Source organism: Podarcis gaigeae (genome assembly GCF_964106915.1).
Source record: "Podarcis gaigeae genome assembly, chromosome: 14".
Taxonomy (NCBI): Eukaryota; Metazoa; Chordata; class Lepidosauria; order Squamata; family Lacertidae; genus Podarcis; species Podarcis gaigeae.
Window position 1 is genome coordinate 6,504,351 of NC_139690.1, and position 16,610 is coordinate 6,520,960.

At 46.7% G+C, this 16,610-nt stretch overlaps 1 protein-coding gene across 2 annotated transcripts in view; it reads left to right on the forward strand.

Moving 5' to 3' along the window:
* The window catches only part of RFX7 (regulatory factor X7), a 46,188-nt gene that overhangs the window by 15,933 nt on the left and 13,645 nt on the right, over positions 1 to 16,610 (forward strand). Inside the window, exons 1-5 of one of the 2 annotated variants that reach the window (XM_083712421.1) lie at positions 787 to 1,644; positions 5,207 to 5,240; positions 8,867 to 8,949; positions 9,469 to 9,591; positions 16,104 to 16,220. In XM_083712421.1, the coding sequence (XP_083568547.1) occupies positions 9,506 to 9,591; positions 16,104 to 16,220 (203 nt within the window). In that variant the 5' untranslated portion in view covers positions 787 to 1,644; positions 5,207 to 5,240; positions 8,867 to 8,949; positions 9,469 to 9,505. Of the gene's footprint in view, positions 1 to 786; positions 1,645 to 5,206; positions 5,241 to 8,866; positions 8,950 to 9,468; positions 9,592 to 16,103; positions 16,221 to 16,610 lie in introns of those variants that run through there. The other variant, XM_083712420.1, reaches the window with a different exon arrangement.

Below are 16,610 nucleotides of genomic sequence, written 5' to 3' on the forward strand. Positions count from 1 at the left end.
GTGCTGCTGCTGGGGAAGCTCACCTAAACAGCCCCTCATGCCTTCTTTTTGGCTGCTCTGCCCCTCCCTCCACTGTCTTTTCTTCTCCTTCCTCACTGATGCTGCTGCAACCTGGTGAGCTCCTTGTTTGCAGAGTATTGTAATCCACGCTGCCAGGAATGTGCTGTGTTGTCAATGCATTCTGCTTGGCTCCTGTTGTGCAGGGAAACATTAAGCTGTTGATACTGAGTAGAGGCAGCCTCTGTTGACTTAATATATTATATGGCATACAGTGTGTGTGTGTGTGTGTGTGTGTGTGTGTGTGTGTGTGTGTGTGTGTGTGTTTTAAAGAATGTAAGAAGAGCCTGGGTGCTGGATCAACCCAAAGGGGGTTCATCTAGTCTAGGGATCAGCAACCTTTTTCAGCCATGGGCCGGTCCACCGTCCCTCAGACCATGTGATGGGCCGGACTATATTATTTGGAGGAAATGAACAAATTCCTATGCCCCACAAATAACCCAGAGATGCATTTTAAATAAAAGCACACATTCTACTCATGTAAAAACACCAGGCAGGCCCCACAAATAACCCAGAGATGCATTTTAAATAAAAGCACACATTCTACTCATGTAAAAACATGCTGTTCCCAGTCCTTCCATGGGCTGGATTGAGAAGGCAATTGGGCCACATCCGGCCCACGGGCCTTAGGTTGCCTACCTCTGATCTTAGCATCCTTTTCTCACAGTGGCCAACCAGATGCCCCCAAAGGGAAGCCAATAGGTAGGACATGGGCGCATGAACCCTCTCTGACCCCCTTTTCTCCAGTATTCAAAGTATTCGGAGGCATTTACTGCCTTTGACTATGGAGGCAGAACATGGCCGTAATGGCTTGTAGCCATTGAGAGCCTTATTGTCCTCGATGAATTTGTCTAAACCATGGGTTCCCAAACTCTGATCCACAAGCCTCGTTCAGGTGGTCCATGGTGTATCTGTGGATTTGTGACTGAAGATGGTAGACACCACATCATCACATTAAATACCTGTGCTGATTTCTTATTTTTATTGTTTCTTTTATTATTATTTCTGTGGAATAATGTGTGTGTGTGTGTGAAAGAGAGAAGTGATTAATTGACACCTTATTTTCAGTCGCCCCTGCTGGTTGGTTGGTTGGTTGGTGACTTGTTCTACTTCTATAGTTGAGGGTGAAGGTCAGCTCCCTTTCCCTTTGTACCCCACCAAAGCAAATTGTGTTTGGCTGCTTTGACCTCTTCCCCTCCAGAAATGGATGGTGGTGGTTGTTGTTTGATTGGGGGCCTTCTTTACAGTGGCTTCCTCCTTTGAGGAGTCCTCTGGTTGCCTTCGTTACAGGCGACTCCCCACTTACATGGGGGTTATGTTCCGGTGCATAAGTGGAAAACATGTAAACACACTTTCAATGCCCTCTCTCCCACTCTCTCTCCAATCCAGATCAAAAATACTGTACCAAAAATATCCACAACTGGAACTGAAGCTGTGGGGCCAGCAGGAGGCTGGAGGACGTGCAGAAAGCAAAGCCCTGCTGCGCCTCCAGTCTCCTCTCCGCTCTCACTGAAGTCTTCTTCGGGCTGCAGGGAGGGTTTCCTCTTGAGCCACGAGGACTCTCCAGCTCTCTCCCTCCATTTCCTGGTATGAATTAAATTACAGTACAGGAGACTCCCCATTTATGTGGGGGTTACGTTCCGGCCCCTTGTGCACATAAGTGATATATGTTTAAGTGGGGTGCACCCCACTGTGCCTCCAGCTTGCAAGGAGACCCTCCCTGGAGCTCAAAGGGGGCGTCCTCCTTGGGCTCTGGGGAGGGTCTCCTCACAAGCTGGAGGTGCTGTGGGGCTTGGTTGAATCTCCCCCCCCCCCCACTTCTGGGTTTCATGCGTAACCAAACCAAAAGCCTCCCCAAATCTCCTGCTCCTGACACCTCCGAAATGCCTTTTTGCCTGCCAACTTCTCAGCCTCATGAGACCAGCACTGACCCTCCTCACTGCCCCCTAAGCAACTCCCATCTTCCAACATCCCTCCACTCTGGTGCCTCTGCTCCTGAAGCTACCCTCACAAAGCATTCTCTGTCCACCCTGCGAGGCTCCCTCAGCTGGTACCTGCCACCAGGCCACTTCCGAGTCCCAATAGTGCTTCGTGTCCAGCAGGGCCACCACTAGGCCCAAAACAAGGCCCAGCCAGGGCACCCGATTGATGTTTGATGATTCAGCAGTAAACAGCGGGTTTTCCCAGGGAAAGCGGTGGGACAATACTAAAACCTCTAGGACCCATGACTAGAAAAGTGTCGGTGAGCCCTGAGTCAGGCCATTTATCTGTTTAGCTTTGTATTGTTCACACTGACAGGCAGTAGTGGCTCTCCAGGGTTTCAGATGATGAACATCCCCTAACCATCCATCCATCCATCCATCCATCCATCCATCCATCCCTGCCTGCCTGCCTGCCTGCCTGCCTGCCTACCTAGAGATGCCACGGAAGATTAAACCCTTTGTGGCATCACAGTCATGACCACTCCTCTCCCTTTCTGCAGTTCATGCTCCTTGAAGGGGATAATCAAAGTTCTGTGGAGCTCCATTGAAGGTTTATCAGGGAATAGCAGGTGTTAGAAATATTTCTGCTGCAGTTTCCTTTGCATCCCCGGCACAGTTCAGGACAGCATGGTATTGTCACATCCCTGGATCTGATATTGCAAGTGCAATTGATAAGAGGTGCATGGCAAGTTGGCGCCTGGATCAAAGTAGCCCAGCCTCCCGCAGCCTGGCAGCCCCCAGATGGCAGTGGTGGTCCAGTACATGTGGTTGGGGTAGGCTGTGGTCGCCTGATGAAAGAGCCCCCTCTCAAGCCGTGTGTTGATTGCATGTTCTTTGCGTGATTGCTCAGTTGCTGCCCCCTGTGTGTTGCTGAGTGTGTGGTGTGGAGGCCTTCTCTTGCCCCTTGGAGAATGACCCACATGCCAGCCATGTGCCACCCCTATCCCCATGCTCGATCTTGCTGCCTTCTCTCCCCCACCCCCCAGCTGATGCATCTGTCCATGTGGTGATCTGATGCTTGCTCATCAGTAAAGGTCATGGCCGAGTCCCTGGGCAGAGTAGGGGCTCCGCTTCCTTCTCACCAGCTGCTCTGCTGCCCATGAGAGAAATAGGTTAGGCACCAAATGGACAGATGGATGGGCAGCTTTGAGGCAGCAGACAGCTGGTTTAACCCACTGGGGGAACACGCCCCCCCCCCTGGTCTCTCTGTGTTTGGGTGCTTGCTGTTTTCTCCCGAGCAGGAGCAGCCATGCAACTTCCATGCAACTTTGCTCTGAAGAAGCAGGCAGACCTTCAGCAAGCAGTGTTGTCCAAGACAGTTCCTTCCTACACAGCAGCCTGGGCATGGAAGCTGCTTCTGTCTGTAGCACCCTTGACACATTTCCATTTAAAAAGCAAACTGGACAGAGGTGACTTGATAGAGTTTCATGAATTTTTTTTGGGGGGGGGAGTTTTCCCCCTCTCCCCCCTGCCTAGTGCTAGAACCCCCTGAGTCCACACAGTGAAATTAACCAGCAGCCAAATTGGGGCAGACCATATATAAAGAGTTTTGTTTAATTGTATGTGTAATATAAATTATCCATATAAATAATTTATGGAATTACGGGATTAGGATGGTGAATTCACAGCAGGGTTGGTGGATGAATCATGGTTGTAAGGTAAGAACCCTTGACTGGTCTCTCTGGGAAATAGAGTGCAGGAGGCTTTGACTTGATCCAACAAAACATTTGATCCAACAAAACACTTCTCGTGATTGAGGTGGGGAAAAGGATCTCCCCCCCCCACCCGTGGTGTGTGGTGTGTTTTGGATCCCTGGAAATTAAACTCGGGATTGGAAGCAGCAGCCTGATTTCATGAGGAAGTCGGCTGAGACTGACTGACTGATGACCACCTAGATGTTGTATTAAAGGCCTAAAGCAGCCACTTCCCCAATGTGGTGCCCTCCAGATGTTAGGGGCCACAGCTCTTACCAATTAGCCAGTAAAGCCAATGGGCAGGATTGACGGTGGAGGGTTGGGATCCAAAACATCGTGGAGGCTGAGGAAGGTGCACACAGGCAGAGGAGAAGGGACAATATTGTGTAATAAACCTGTACAGAAGGAGAGCCAGCCTACCCCACCCTCCCTGCTTTCCTGTCTGAATGCAAAGCTTTTGGGATTAAAGAGGCCAGAGATTTGACAGGAAAGTTGAGCTTTTGAGAGGCACGTTATCAGGTGGGAAAGAAGTGTCAAAGCAGGATGTCTTGACTTCCAGTGTGTTTCTGGGTCCAATTCAAGGAGCTCATGTTACCGTTCAAAGCCCCAAATGACATAGGCCCCAAATATCTTAAAGGCCACCTCCTTCCTTACAGACCGTCTCGGGTGTTAAGAAGGGCCTGGTTGGTCGTACCGCCTCTCTCAGAAGTTTGGGGGGGGATGCCCAAGGGAGGGCTTTCTCTTTGGCAGCCCCTAAGTTGTGGAGCTCCCCACAGAGATGCTCCTGGCTTCCTCACTATACGGATGTTACACCTGTGTCACTTAAGCTGTGTGTTTTCAGGGCCTGCCCTATTCTTGTGCACGTAACATGTTTTAACCGTTTTTAATTCTGAATTTGTAACCTGCCCTAGGACCCGCTGGTGAAGGGCAGGGAATAAATTTAGGAATATTAATAGGAATAAGTAGGCAGGAGGAAGGGTCTGCTGGGTGCCGAAGAGGACAGGCAATGACCGAGGAAGAGTTGATAATATAGCCTGCCTTTTGAGCAGCAGAGCTTGGCTCTGAAAGCCATATTGTGTAACTGTGTGTGGTTTGTAATGCAAGCCGGCCAGCAAGCGCCAGGTTCCTGCAGCGGTTGTTGCTGCCGCCTCCAGATGGGAAAACACATGGATCCTATTTCTGAATAGTGGGACTTCTCTGGTGCTGGGTTAACAGGTGTTCAGTACCTCCTGGCATTAGCTCTTAACATTTGCCAGGGAAAGAGTGGTGTTTGGTTGCGTCTATATCAGGAGCGGTTTTTCTGTTAAGTCTTGAGATGTCATGCAGATTGGTTGGCTGCTAAATGAGGTAAAATGCAGCATTTGGGTTCTTGCTTATTGACAAAGGTTGTGCTGCTATAAATCTTTAAATAAACCTGCAGAAATAATGACGGTGAATATTAACTTTGTGTTTTCTTTTTCCTTCACTCTCCAGCAAAACTGTACAATCTAAGGTGGACTGCATTTTGGTAAGTAGCCTTGAAACCAAAGTTGCTTTCATATTAACCTAGCCTCCTCTGCTTCCAACTCTGTCGTACGCTGCCAGCTTCTTTAAAATACCCCAAGCTGGGAAGCTTGAATTGGAAAGCTTTCTGTAGCTGACAGGAAGCAAAAGTACCCTCCTCTTGCAGAGGAGGCTTTTGTCTCATCACATGGAAAACAGACCCAGCAGTAAGCTAAAACTAGATCTTTTATTTAACAACACCAGCCCCTACTTGTTTTATAAGAAGCCAGGAGAAAAAGAGGTGAAAGAGAAACTGAAACTCACAACTCAATACAGTGGTACCTCAGGTTACATATGCTTCAGGTTACATACGCTTCAGGTTAAGAACTTTGCTTCAGGATGAGAACAGAAGTTGGGCTCTGGCGGTGCGGCAGCAGCAGGAGGCCCCATTAGCTAAAGTGGTGCTTCAGGTTAAGAACAGTTTCAGGTTAAGTACGGACCTCTGGAACGAATTAAGTACTTAACCTGAGGTACCACTGTAAGGCCATTTTGCTTTCTGGGCCTAGAATCCTGGGAATTGTAATTAGTTAAGGGTGCTGAGAGGGACGTGGGTGGCGCTGTGGTCTAAACCACTGAGCCTCTTGGGCTTGCTGATCAGAAGGTCAGCGGTTCAAATCCCCGCGATGGGGTGAGCTCCCATTGCTTGGTCCCTGCTCCTGCCAACCTAGCAGTTCGAAAGCACGCCAAAAAGTGCAAATAGATAAATAGGTACCGCTCTGGTGGGAAGTCAGGGGTCCCTTTACCTTTTACCTTTAAGAGGTTCCAAAACTCTTTGCTGGACCCAACCAGCCTGTTTTTTCTTCACCTCAGAATGGGCAGGAGGCGCTTGGGCCTTAGTCTTTAGTGGCAGAATTGTGTGCGCGCGCGCTCTCTCTCTCTCTCTCTCTCTCTCCTGGTTTCCAGCAGTGGAAAGAGAGTAGAGAGTAGGTACTGCTCCAGCGGGAAGGTAAACGGCGTTTCTGTGCGCTGCTCTGGTTCGCCAGAAGCGGCTTAGTCATGCTGGCCACATGACACGGAAAAACTGTCTGCAGACAAACATCGGCTCCCTCGTCCTGTCAAGTGAGATGAGCGCCGCAACCCCAGAGTCGTCTGTGACTGGACTTAAATGTCAGGGGTCCTTTACCTTTCTTTTCTTTTTTTTTTAAGGGTGCTGATTGTTTTTAGGAGACCCCGGTTCCCATCACAGTTTCAAGAATACTCCTGGGAAGATGGATTGACTGTTAAACACGTTATAACTCTTAACAACTCTAAGCGCATCCTTAGCAAACTGCACATCCCAGAGGTCTTTGGGGAAAGCCATGATTTTTTTTAATAAAAAAAAAAACTTTATAAATTTTCAGAATAAATGCAAAATACAAACAACATCAAACATACTGATACAAAAGTAAAATAAAAAAAATGGAAGACTAGACTGGATAAGACAGAAGGGAAGAAAATGAAAATAATACCCTACATTAATTTGTGTGATGCATCTTTTACAATCACAATCCAAGGCACCTAGAAAACACTTTATCCTAAACTTCTAAATTATATACTCTCCACAAACCTAATGGGACCATTGTTCAGTCTCTGTGATATATATCAAATATATAGACTAAATAGTATAAAAATGATCTATTTTAGATTCTCTCCTAGTTACTGTTATTTGATTTGTAAGTCGTTCAGAGAGAGTTAGGCTGTGATTTAATTTGTTGGAAGCTGCCCAGAGTGGCAGGGGTGACCCAGTCAGATGGGTGGCATATAAATAATGTAGTAGTAGTTGTTAAGGAAAATTCTGGGTTGAGAGACTACTCAACAGCCCAGCTCCTTGGGGTACCAGTCCCCTGCGGGTCCATACGGTGAGTAAATGAAGTAAATTCCAGCCAAGCAATTTGGAGCAAAACAGCAGTCAGTAGGCTTAGATCCTTTATTGTTGTTCAACAGGTTCAACAGCAGCGAGTAAACCCTGAGGATGGGGTGACATTGACTTTTAAAACTTCCTACCACATCCCAGAATACAGTTCACACAGCATCATTGATACATCATCTTTACATCACTGACGTGTAACCAAAGGGGAGGGGTAGACAGGGGTTACACTAGTTCAACCTTGGCAAACATGTCCAGACAAGTCCTTGGTCCAAGATTAGCATAGGCAAAACATGTCAGGGCAAGACCCAAGTATAAGGTTAGCATAGGCAAACACCTCTGAAGTCCCATCACCCAAAGTGCAAAAGAACTTCCTTTGCATGTCCAGACCCCTATGCAAGACTGGTGATGGGATTACCGTAGGTTTTCCTTGGCCAACAATCAGCTCAGCAATTGTCACTTCTGGTTACTTCCTGGAGTCCCTTTTTCAAGGGCAAAATAGCGTTGGAATGGAAGAAACTGGCAAAGGAGTTGATTTTATATTATTTTAAAAGCTAGGTAACTTCCCTGAGCTGTCAAGTTGAAAGGATACATTCAGGCATAATATTTGTAACGTTTTACAACTTTAAAGATGTGCCCTCCCCCGTAATTTCCGTAACATAGTGGTAGTAGTACTAGTAGTAGTATATCCCAGACTCTACCCAACCAATAATTATCAACCAAGGGAACTGAGCAAGATTTCCATTGACAATCTGTTGACATTCATGCCACCACTAGTAATAGAAATACCGGTTTCTTATGAGATACTGTGGGATTTGTATTGCTTTTTATCAAAAGCCAAGGTTGGCTTTTGACTGGATCTGGTGTTAGTGATTGATCTATGATTTGAGGGATAATGCTAAAAACCTTTATCCAAACACTATGTAATACTTCACATTCCCACCACATATGAATATATGTTCCAATAGTACTACTGCCTCACCAGCATAGTGAAGAGATGTTTGTATTGATTTCTGAAAGCCATATCGGAGTCCAATACCACCTAAGTATTGTTTTTAGAGTGGATTCTTGAATCCTAGAAGATAGTAGTTTTCAATGGAGCATTTATTCAAATTTGAACCTACTCATGTTCATCAATCTGACATTTAAGGTCACCATCCCAGGATATCCTAAGTTGCTGGGAGGAGCCAATTGCCTAGCTTATTAGCAACTTGTAAATATTGGATACCAAGCCTTTAAAATTCAGAGATATTTGAGCAACTAAGGATTCAAAAGTAGAGAAAGTAAACAATCCCCCTTACAAGGTAGAGATTTAGCATATGTAGTAATTTGAATTAACTGTGGTATATTTCCAATCTTTTCCTTTAGGGTAGACATGGAAGGATGACTATTAGGAATAATATACTTAATTCTATAAATTCCTGCTGCCTTCCATTCTTTATATTGTACATATTTATCTGTAAGGCAGAATGATGGGTGGTCCAGTACGGGAATTAAAGGGGATGTAGGCAGAGCTAAATGTGAACACCATCTCTTAAAGTGTTTAAAGTGGTATGATACCGATTTAAATGTATAGTGCAGATGGGGCCTAAAAGATTGAGGACACAAGAAATTTAGAGAAGAGTTCTGTATTGATTGCTGAAATTGAAACCATAGCAGTTTAGCTGTAATTACATTTTGTGCAAAAATATGCACTCACTCTCTTCGCTACTGACTGTGAACTCTATTAAAAATTCTGTATTTAGCAAGAAGTTGAGAAGTTTACAGATCTACAGAAACTCTACCTCTACCTTCAGCTGCCTTCTGGTCCTAGCAATGGAGAGAAAAGGTATGTACATGTCAGAATAGTCATATAATTCACATTTGCTGACTAATTTCCTGTTGTTTGATGTGACAAACAGATGTTTTGTTGAAAGGCTGCTGAGGAAGTTGGAAAGACAAAGAAGTTTGTACCTTGTGGCAGTCTGGCTGTGGCTCTGTCCCACTGCCCAGAACCAGACCTCATCATTGGGGTGGGGGTGGGGTAATAGGCATGATGGAAAAGTGGGGTGGGCCTTGGCTGCCCAGCTCCCTCCCCTTGCTGTCTCTGCCATTGTGGGTGGTGATAGCTTTTTGTTCATTAGATATTATCTTTCTCTTCCTTCGATATTCTCAAAAGTGCACCTATATTGGAGGTATTGGCAATGGCCAAAGTTGCAGAAAGCAGATTGGTTAAGAGTCCAGGTGATCTATTGAAATTGGAACCTGCCAGTCTGTCGTTTCTCTGGCTTAGGATTCAGTACACACTGGATGGTAATATCGCAATAATAAAAGTCGTCCTAATTGACCCTCTTTTCTCCTGGCTCAGCGATCAGCTGTCTGTGTCATCCAGCCGTGCCCAGCAAATGCACGCCTTCTCCTGGATCCGTAACACCTTAGAGGAGCACCCGGAGACATCCCTCCCCAAGCAGGAGGTGTATGATGAGTACAAGTGAGTGTTTTCAAATGTATTGTGGGGAGGTGGGTTTACTTGTGCACTGGGAGAATATCAAGGAGGAGGGTGTCCCTGATTAAACAATGAAATACTTACTTGTGCTGCAAAGCAGAACAGCACCGCACAAAACCGGGCAGGGGGAGCCCTCTTGAATAGTGGAGGCCAGGGGTCGGCAATGGTTTTTGAAGCCGAGCCGGTCCACTCCCTGGCAGACCTTTCGGTGGGCTGGAGTGTGCGCACCCGCGTCCACTCGTGCGCTCAAGGTATTTCCAGTGCTCTTCCGGGTCAGAAGAGCGTATGCACATGGGCGCTTCTCTGTCCCGCGTACGCTACTTTTGGCGCTCTTCCAACCTGGAAGTCGGTCCCCGCGGCGAGAAAAAAAATGGCACTGTGAAAAAAGCATGGAATCCCCACACCAATCTGCGGAACCCACTGCTGCCGCACACTCACCTAGGCATCAGCAGTGATGGGCAGAGCATGGCATGTGTGTGGCAGCAGCACCCTTCCCAGCTGTCTGAGACCACACTTCGCTTTTCTTCATGGGCCCTCCTTCTAGGTTCTGTCTCACTAGGAGAGTTGCACGGGCTCAGCCAGACAATGGCAGCACTGCTCGTTCAGCTTTCAGGTTCAGTGTGCTGGCAAACGTAGCCAAGCGTCTCTCCTCCCGTGGCTTTGTAAATTATTAATCCCCGTTGTACGGCCTATAAAAGTGATCCCTTGACCCACAAAGGCTGCATGGTAGATGGCCGAGGCAACAGTGCTGGGGTGTGTGTGAACCAAAGGGCAACAGTAAAAGCTATTTGAGTGCCGAAATGTACTAGATGGAAGTGTCTGGGCATGGGAAGTGTTTCATGCCCTCTGCTTTATGCATAGCGCAGTATTAGCTGGTCATATTTTCAGAATCATTTGCTGCTTCCCACACAAGGTGCTGGTTGTTGCACCCTAAGTTGTGCACAGCACTTCTGCACTTGCTGGTCCGGCATGAAATTTTTCCCCCTTTTAAAGGCAGCCCTGTGGGTTCCGCCGTGCCCTTTCCCTTCTGCTTGAAGGCTTTCCCAGGGAAAGCCCCAGAGGGGGTCCCATTACAGGTGTCTCTCAGATGTGGTCCTCAGCAGCCTCTTGGATTCTCCCCTGGAAAGGTCACATCCGGGCTGTGTGGGCAGGCGATGATGGGCGCTGCAGTATCCTGCCTCCACTGTTAACTTGAACTGCCACTTCTGTCTGTTTCCTGCTGCACTTCCAAAGAGAACGGAGGACTTTTGGGGACAGGTTATAGCTTAGTAGTAGAGTGCGGGCTTTGCAGGTGGAATGACCCAAGGAACTTGTTTGGCTAGAGATGATGGGAGCTGGAGTCCTGCAGCATGTTGGACCACAGGTTCGTCATCCCTGGTTTAAAAGGTGCATACTGCTTTTCCAGAAAGTAGTCTAAAGCACTTTGGAGCTGATCAACTCAACATAGATGGCCCTCATTTTGACCCTGTGACTGATCCCCTGTTTTTTTTTGGGGGGGGGGTTGGTTACTTATCACTGGAGGGGCTGTAGCTGAATGAATGACAGAGCACATGCTTTGTGTGCTGAAGGTTGTAAGTTCAGTTCCCGGCACTCCCAGTTGGCAGGCAACTTTCTGTGGCCTAGTCAGAGCATACCACTGACCAGAACTTTGGGGAATTAATAGCTGGACAGTACCATGTTGGCTACCCTGGGTTAGATAGGCCAGTGATTTGGGGACAGGCCAAAGCTATATGGATGGATCAGTCTATGGTCTTAGTATATAATGTGCATTAGCAGTCTAAGACAATAGCCAGTTACAGCTGGGCAGCATAGTTTCCTCTTTCTAAAAAAGGCTGTGTGTGAATGAGGGGGAGAACAGGCTTGTCCTTTTTTTTGCTTGGCTTTAGCCAATTCCAGTCCTTCTTAATGCAGGAGCAGGAAGCTTCCTACCTGCTGGTCTTATGTACAGGTGTTACAAAAGACTGACTAGAGTCTTTGGAATATGTACTGGCCAGGAATCAAAGATCACACGGGAAATGTTGAATTGTTTGTTCATTTGAAAACTTTTGTAAGCTGTCGGAGGAGCACCATTTGGAAAACTTCTTTTGCTTTCTTGTCTAAACGTGGTGCAACATTTGTGAAAATTATACTTATAAAATATGAAAGGGGGTGGGTGGGATCAGACCTGTTACTTAGGGACACTTACCCATTATATGCAAGCCTCTTTGAGATGAACAGAACCTCTCCAAACTGAGGCAATGGGCTGTGAAATTGCAAATGCAATTTAGTGTAAACTGGTGTAAAATGATGCACATTGGTCATTAGGGGGGGGGGAATCTTCGTTTCACAGTTATGCTGCTGGGGTCACTGGTGGTGACTGACCAGGAACAAGACCTTGGGGTTGTAGGGGATAGCTTGATGAAGGTGTCAGCCCAGTGTTCAGCAGCTATGAAAAAGTTGATCCAGGAAGGGAATAGACTTCCAGGACTTCTGGGGAGGAAGATGGCAAACTAGGCATCTCTTGCGAGATAATTATGTGGTGATTAAAGATAGCCAACCCATAAGTCTTGGTTGTCACACTCTCTCTGGGAAGACAGAGAGAATGGAAAATAACATCTGATTCTCTGAAAAAGCAGCTTTCCATGCTGGGAGACGGAGAAGTTTTGAGGGACCCAACAGGGGTGAGTAACCTAGACCAGAGGAACTGCTCAAACACCTCATAGTAGTCCTGAGAGTGAGTCCTTAGGGCGTAAGGCCAGCAAAAGATCCATTTATTTTAATTACTTTTGAGACTGTTAGAAATTATAACTGACGTGATGGTTGAAATTTGAGTCTGGAATGTGAACTGATTCCTGGCTTAAGAAGAGACAGTTATTAAATAGCTGAATGCAAAACAGAAAGCATGTTTTAATTCTTTGTGTCTAAGAAAGATTCTAAACGGTTAAGGGGTGTTCCAACTGTTAGAACTCTTTATTTTGTTTTATTTTTAACCTTTCGTTCCTCTGGTGAAAGTGCTGGCTCCAAAAGTTAAACTAGTTTATCTATGCCACTGTGGGAAAAGAATGTGGTCTGGAGATAAGGAGACTAAGATCTTAAGATGGAGAGTGTGGATTGTTATTAAACCAAGAACACTCAGTATGGCAGAAACACTGTTGGGCACCCCATTGACTGCTGGCATCATGCAGCAACTACTAGATGAGCAATTAAAAGAAATCAGGGCTGAGATGCATAACATGGTGAATGAAAATGGAACAGATAAATAATGTGGTTAAAGAAGAAACAGAACCTTTGGATAATAATACCGATTAAGGACTGTCAGAACAGGAGTGTGGAGTGGTAGAGCTGAAGGCAGTAGATGATGAAATGGAAAGGACCTTCACACAGGTGACTGGAGCAGAGAAATAGTCATGTGGTGGAGTTACGATGTTGGAGGAGTGGAAAGAATCATAGAATCATAGAGCTGGAAGAGACCACAAGGGCTATCGAGTCCAACCCCCTGCCAAGCAGGAAACACCATCAGAGCACTCCTGACATATGGTTGTCAAGCCTCTGCTTAAAGACCTCCAAAGAAGGAGACTCCACCACACTCCTTGGCAGCAAATTCCACTGTCAAACAGCTCTTACTGTCAGGAAGTTCTTCCTAATGTTTAGGTGGAATCTTCTTTCTTGTAGTTTGGATCCATTGCTCCGTGTCCGCTTCTCTGGAGCAGCAGAAAACAACCTTTCTCCCTCCTCTATGTGACATCCTTTTATATATTTGAACATGGATGGAGAGATTAAGAAATATTCTGAGCTGGCAGAGAAAAGAGCTGAGAGGAAAAGGGTTTTGTGTACAATTTGGAGTGAATTTAGAGGAAAATGCTACCAAGCCTCTAGCGACTTTCCCGGGAAAAGAATAGAAGAAGAAGAAATGGAAGGAACTTTTTTTTTCTAAACTAGGTTGGAAATCACAGCCAACAGAAGATGTGGAATTAGGTGTGAATTAATGAATCTACAATTAGTAAATAACCATGGATTACTCTTTTAATATATGGCCACAGTGGGGAATCTCCTGTGTGAATAAAGGAGGAGGATTAATCTGGTTCACTGAGGAGACTGTATGCAAGTGAAGGTGAGGACTGGCCAGTGAAGGACCCTGTGTGAGAGGCAGGGAAGGGAAGATCTCCCAGAGTGGGAGGCTGAGAGAAGAGTCCCCAGGTGAGAGCTGGGAAGGTCCACCCCCTTCTGTGTGAGACAAGAATTAAGTTCTGCCTTTGAGAGAGGGCTTTGTATTTACTTTGGGTTTTTTGCTTTTTAAAATTTAGATTAGTTTGCTTTTTATTTCATTGTATGATGAAAACGTTTCCACAAAAATTTATGTGGAGAAAAATAAAAAACAACTGCCAGTATTGTTATGCCGTTATACATATATGTGGTTGAGACCATACTGGAATGCTGTGTACTCTTCGGGTTGCCTCACCTCTGAAAGGATATTGCAGAGCTGAAAAAGGTTCAGAAAATGGCAACTAAAATAATTAAGGGGTTGGAGCAACTCCCTTGCAATGAATGGTGACAACATTTGGGTTTTTTAAATTTTGAGAAATGGTGACTAAGGAGAAACATGAGGTGAATAAATGATGTGCAGAGAATGGATAGGCCTCTCTCATAATACTAAAGGTCGGGGACATCCAATGAAGCTGAATGTTAGGGCAGACAAAAGGAAGTATTTCTTCACATAGTTTAACTTGTGGGATACAATCCTAGAGCCAGTGTGGTGTAGTGGTTAAGAGCGGTAGACTTGTAATCTGGTGAACCGGGTTCGCTTCCCCTCTCCTCCACATGCAGCTGCTGGGTGACCTTGGGATAGTTGCACTTCTCTGAAGTCTCTCAGCCCCACTCACCTCACAGAGTGTTTGTTGTAGGGGAGGAAGGGAAAGGAGAATGTTAGCAGCTTTGAGACTCCTTCAGGTAGTGATAAAGTGGGATATCAAATCCAAACTCTTCTTCTTCTTCCTATGAGGTGGCCACCAACTTGGCTTGTTTTTAAAAAGGATTAGACTGTGCTCTACCTCAGTGTGCCTTTGAAAACAAGCTGGTGATTGCAGATGAGGATAGCCTTCTTGCCGTGTTCAGGACCGCGGCATAGTGCATCATAGCAGACATGCGGTTGACTACTGCGGGAATGGAATGTGGGGCCAAATGGACCTTTTGGCCTGAGCCGGCTTAAGTTGTCACTAGACAATCTCATGGGGAAATTATCCTGGGGATGGGATGGGATCAAACTATAGCTTGATTCATGTGCTCCATAAAAACGGTTAGAGCTGGTAGCCTGGAGGCAGAGTTGGGCAACCAGGTGGCTAGACCCAACCAAGTAGGCACGAGGGGAGAGACAGGGCAAGGCAGCAGCCTCTGTGATTGATGGGGAACCCTCAGCTAAGGCCTCTGTGGGGCTGTCCTGAGAGGGAGCCGCCGGGCTTTTCCAGGGCTGCTGACCCTGTTCCTTTGGTACTCCAGGAAAAGGCCAAAGCACCAGACATGTGGATGCAGCCTTAAGTGCTGCTTTGCTGACCTAGATAATTTAATACTAATTATTTATTATTTCTACCGTTCCCATCTGGCTGGGTTTCCCCAGCCACTCTGGGCGGCTTTCAACAGAACATTAAAAACAAGATATATCCCTAAACAGGGCTGCCTTCAGGTGTCTTCTAAAGGTCAGGTGGTTGTTTATCTCTTTGACATCTGGTGGGAGGGTGTTCCACAGGGCGGGCGCCACTACTGAGAAGGCCCTCTGCCTGGTTCCCTGTAACCTCACTTCTCGCAGTGAGAAGGCCCTCGGAGCTGGACCTCAGTGTCTGAATAGAACAATGGGGGTGGAGAAGCTCCTTTAGGTATACTGGCCGTTTAGGGCTTTAAAGGGGACAGCACCAACACTTGGAATTGTGCTCAGAAACGTACTGGGAGCCAATGTAGGTCTTTCAAGACCAGTGTTATATGGTCTCGGCAGCCACTCCCAGTCACTAGTCTAGCTGCCACATTCTAGATTAGTTGCAGTTTCCAAGTCACCTTCAGAGGTAGCCCCACAAAGAGCACATTGCAGTAATCCAAGCGGGAGATAACTAGAGCATGCAACACTCTGGTGAGACAGTCCGTGGGCAGTTAGGGTCTTAGCCTGCGTACCAGATGGAGCTGGTAGACAGCTGCCCTGAACACAGAATTGACCTGCGCCTCCATGGACAGCTGTGAGTCCAAAATGACTCCCAGGCTGCGCACCTGCTCCTCCAGCAGCACAAGTTACCCTATTCAGGACCAGGGAGTACCCCACACCCACCCACACTCTGTCCCCCAAAAACAGTACTTCTGTCTTGTCAGGATTCAACCTCAGTCTGTTAGCCGCCATCCATCCTCCAACCGCCTCCAGGCACTCACACAGGACCTTCACCACCTTCACTTGTTCTGATTTAAAAGAGAGATAGAGCTGGGTATCAGCCTTGCCCCAGTCCTGCTCTCATTCATTTCTTCTTGCTTCCCTTTTGTTTCAGGAGCTATTGTGACAATCTTGGATACCATCCGTTAAGTGCTGCTGACTTTGGGAAGATCATGAAGAATGTCTTCCCCAACATGAAGGCTCGCCGTCTAGGCACAAGAGGAAAATCAAAATATCCTTTGTGGAAATGTTTTTGAAACCATTTCACTTAACTTTCCTGGAAGTCAGGGTCAGCATCAAAGGCTGGCATGCCACCAGCTGGGGACCCCCAGGACCTGTTCCTCCTCTTCATTGCAGCAGCCTGCTTGCTCAGCTGTCCTTCACTCTTGCAAGGAAGCAACAGTGGCAGGGAGGAGCAGGAGAAAGAAGGCTGGCCATTTGCTCATTGACATTGTCTGGCAAGGGCAAGCAGACAATGGCAGTGGTGAGGCAACGGTAGCTTTGGCCATGAGTAGGGGGAGCACAGGGGGGCAGTTTGCCTCACTATAAGAGTGGGGGTCCATTGAAGGCCTGGAAGGAACAATAGAAAGCAGAGCTCCTCTCTTAACCCTTGATCATTTTT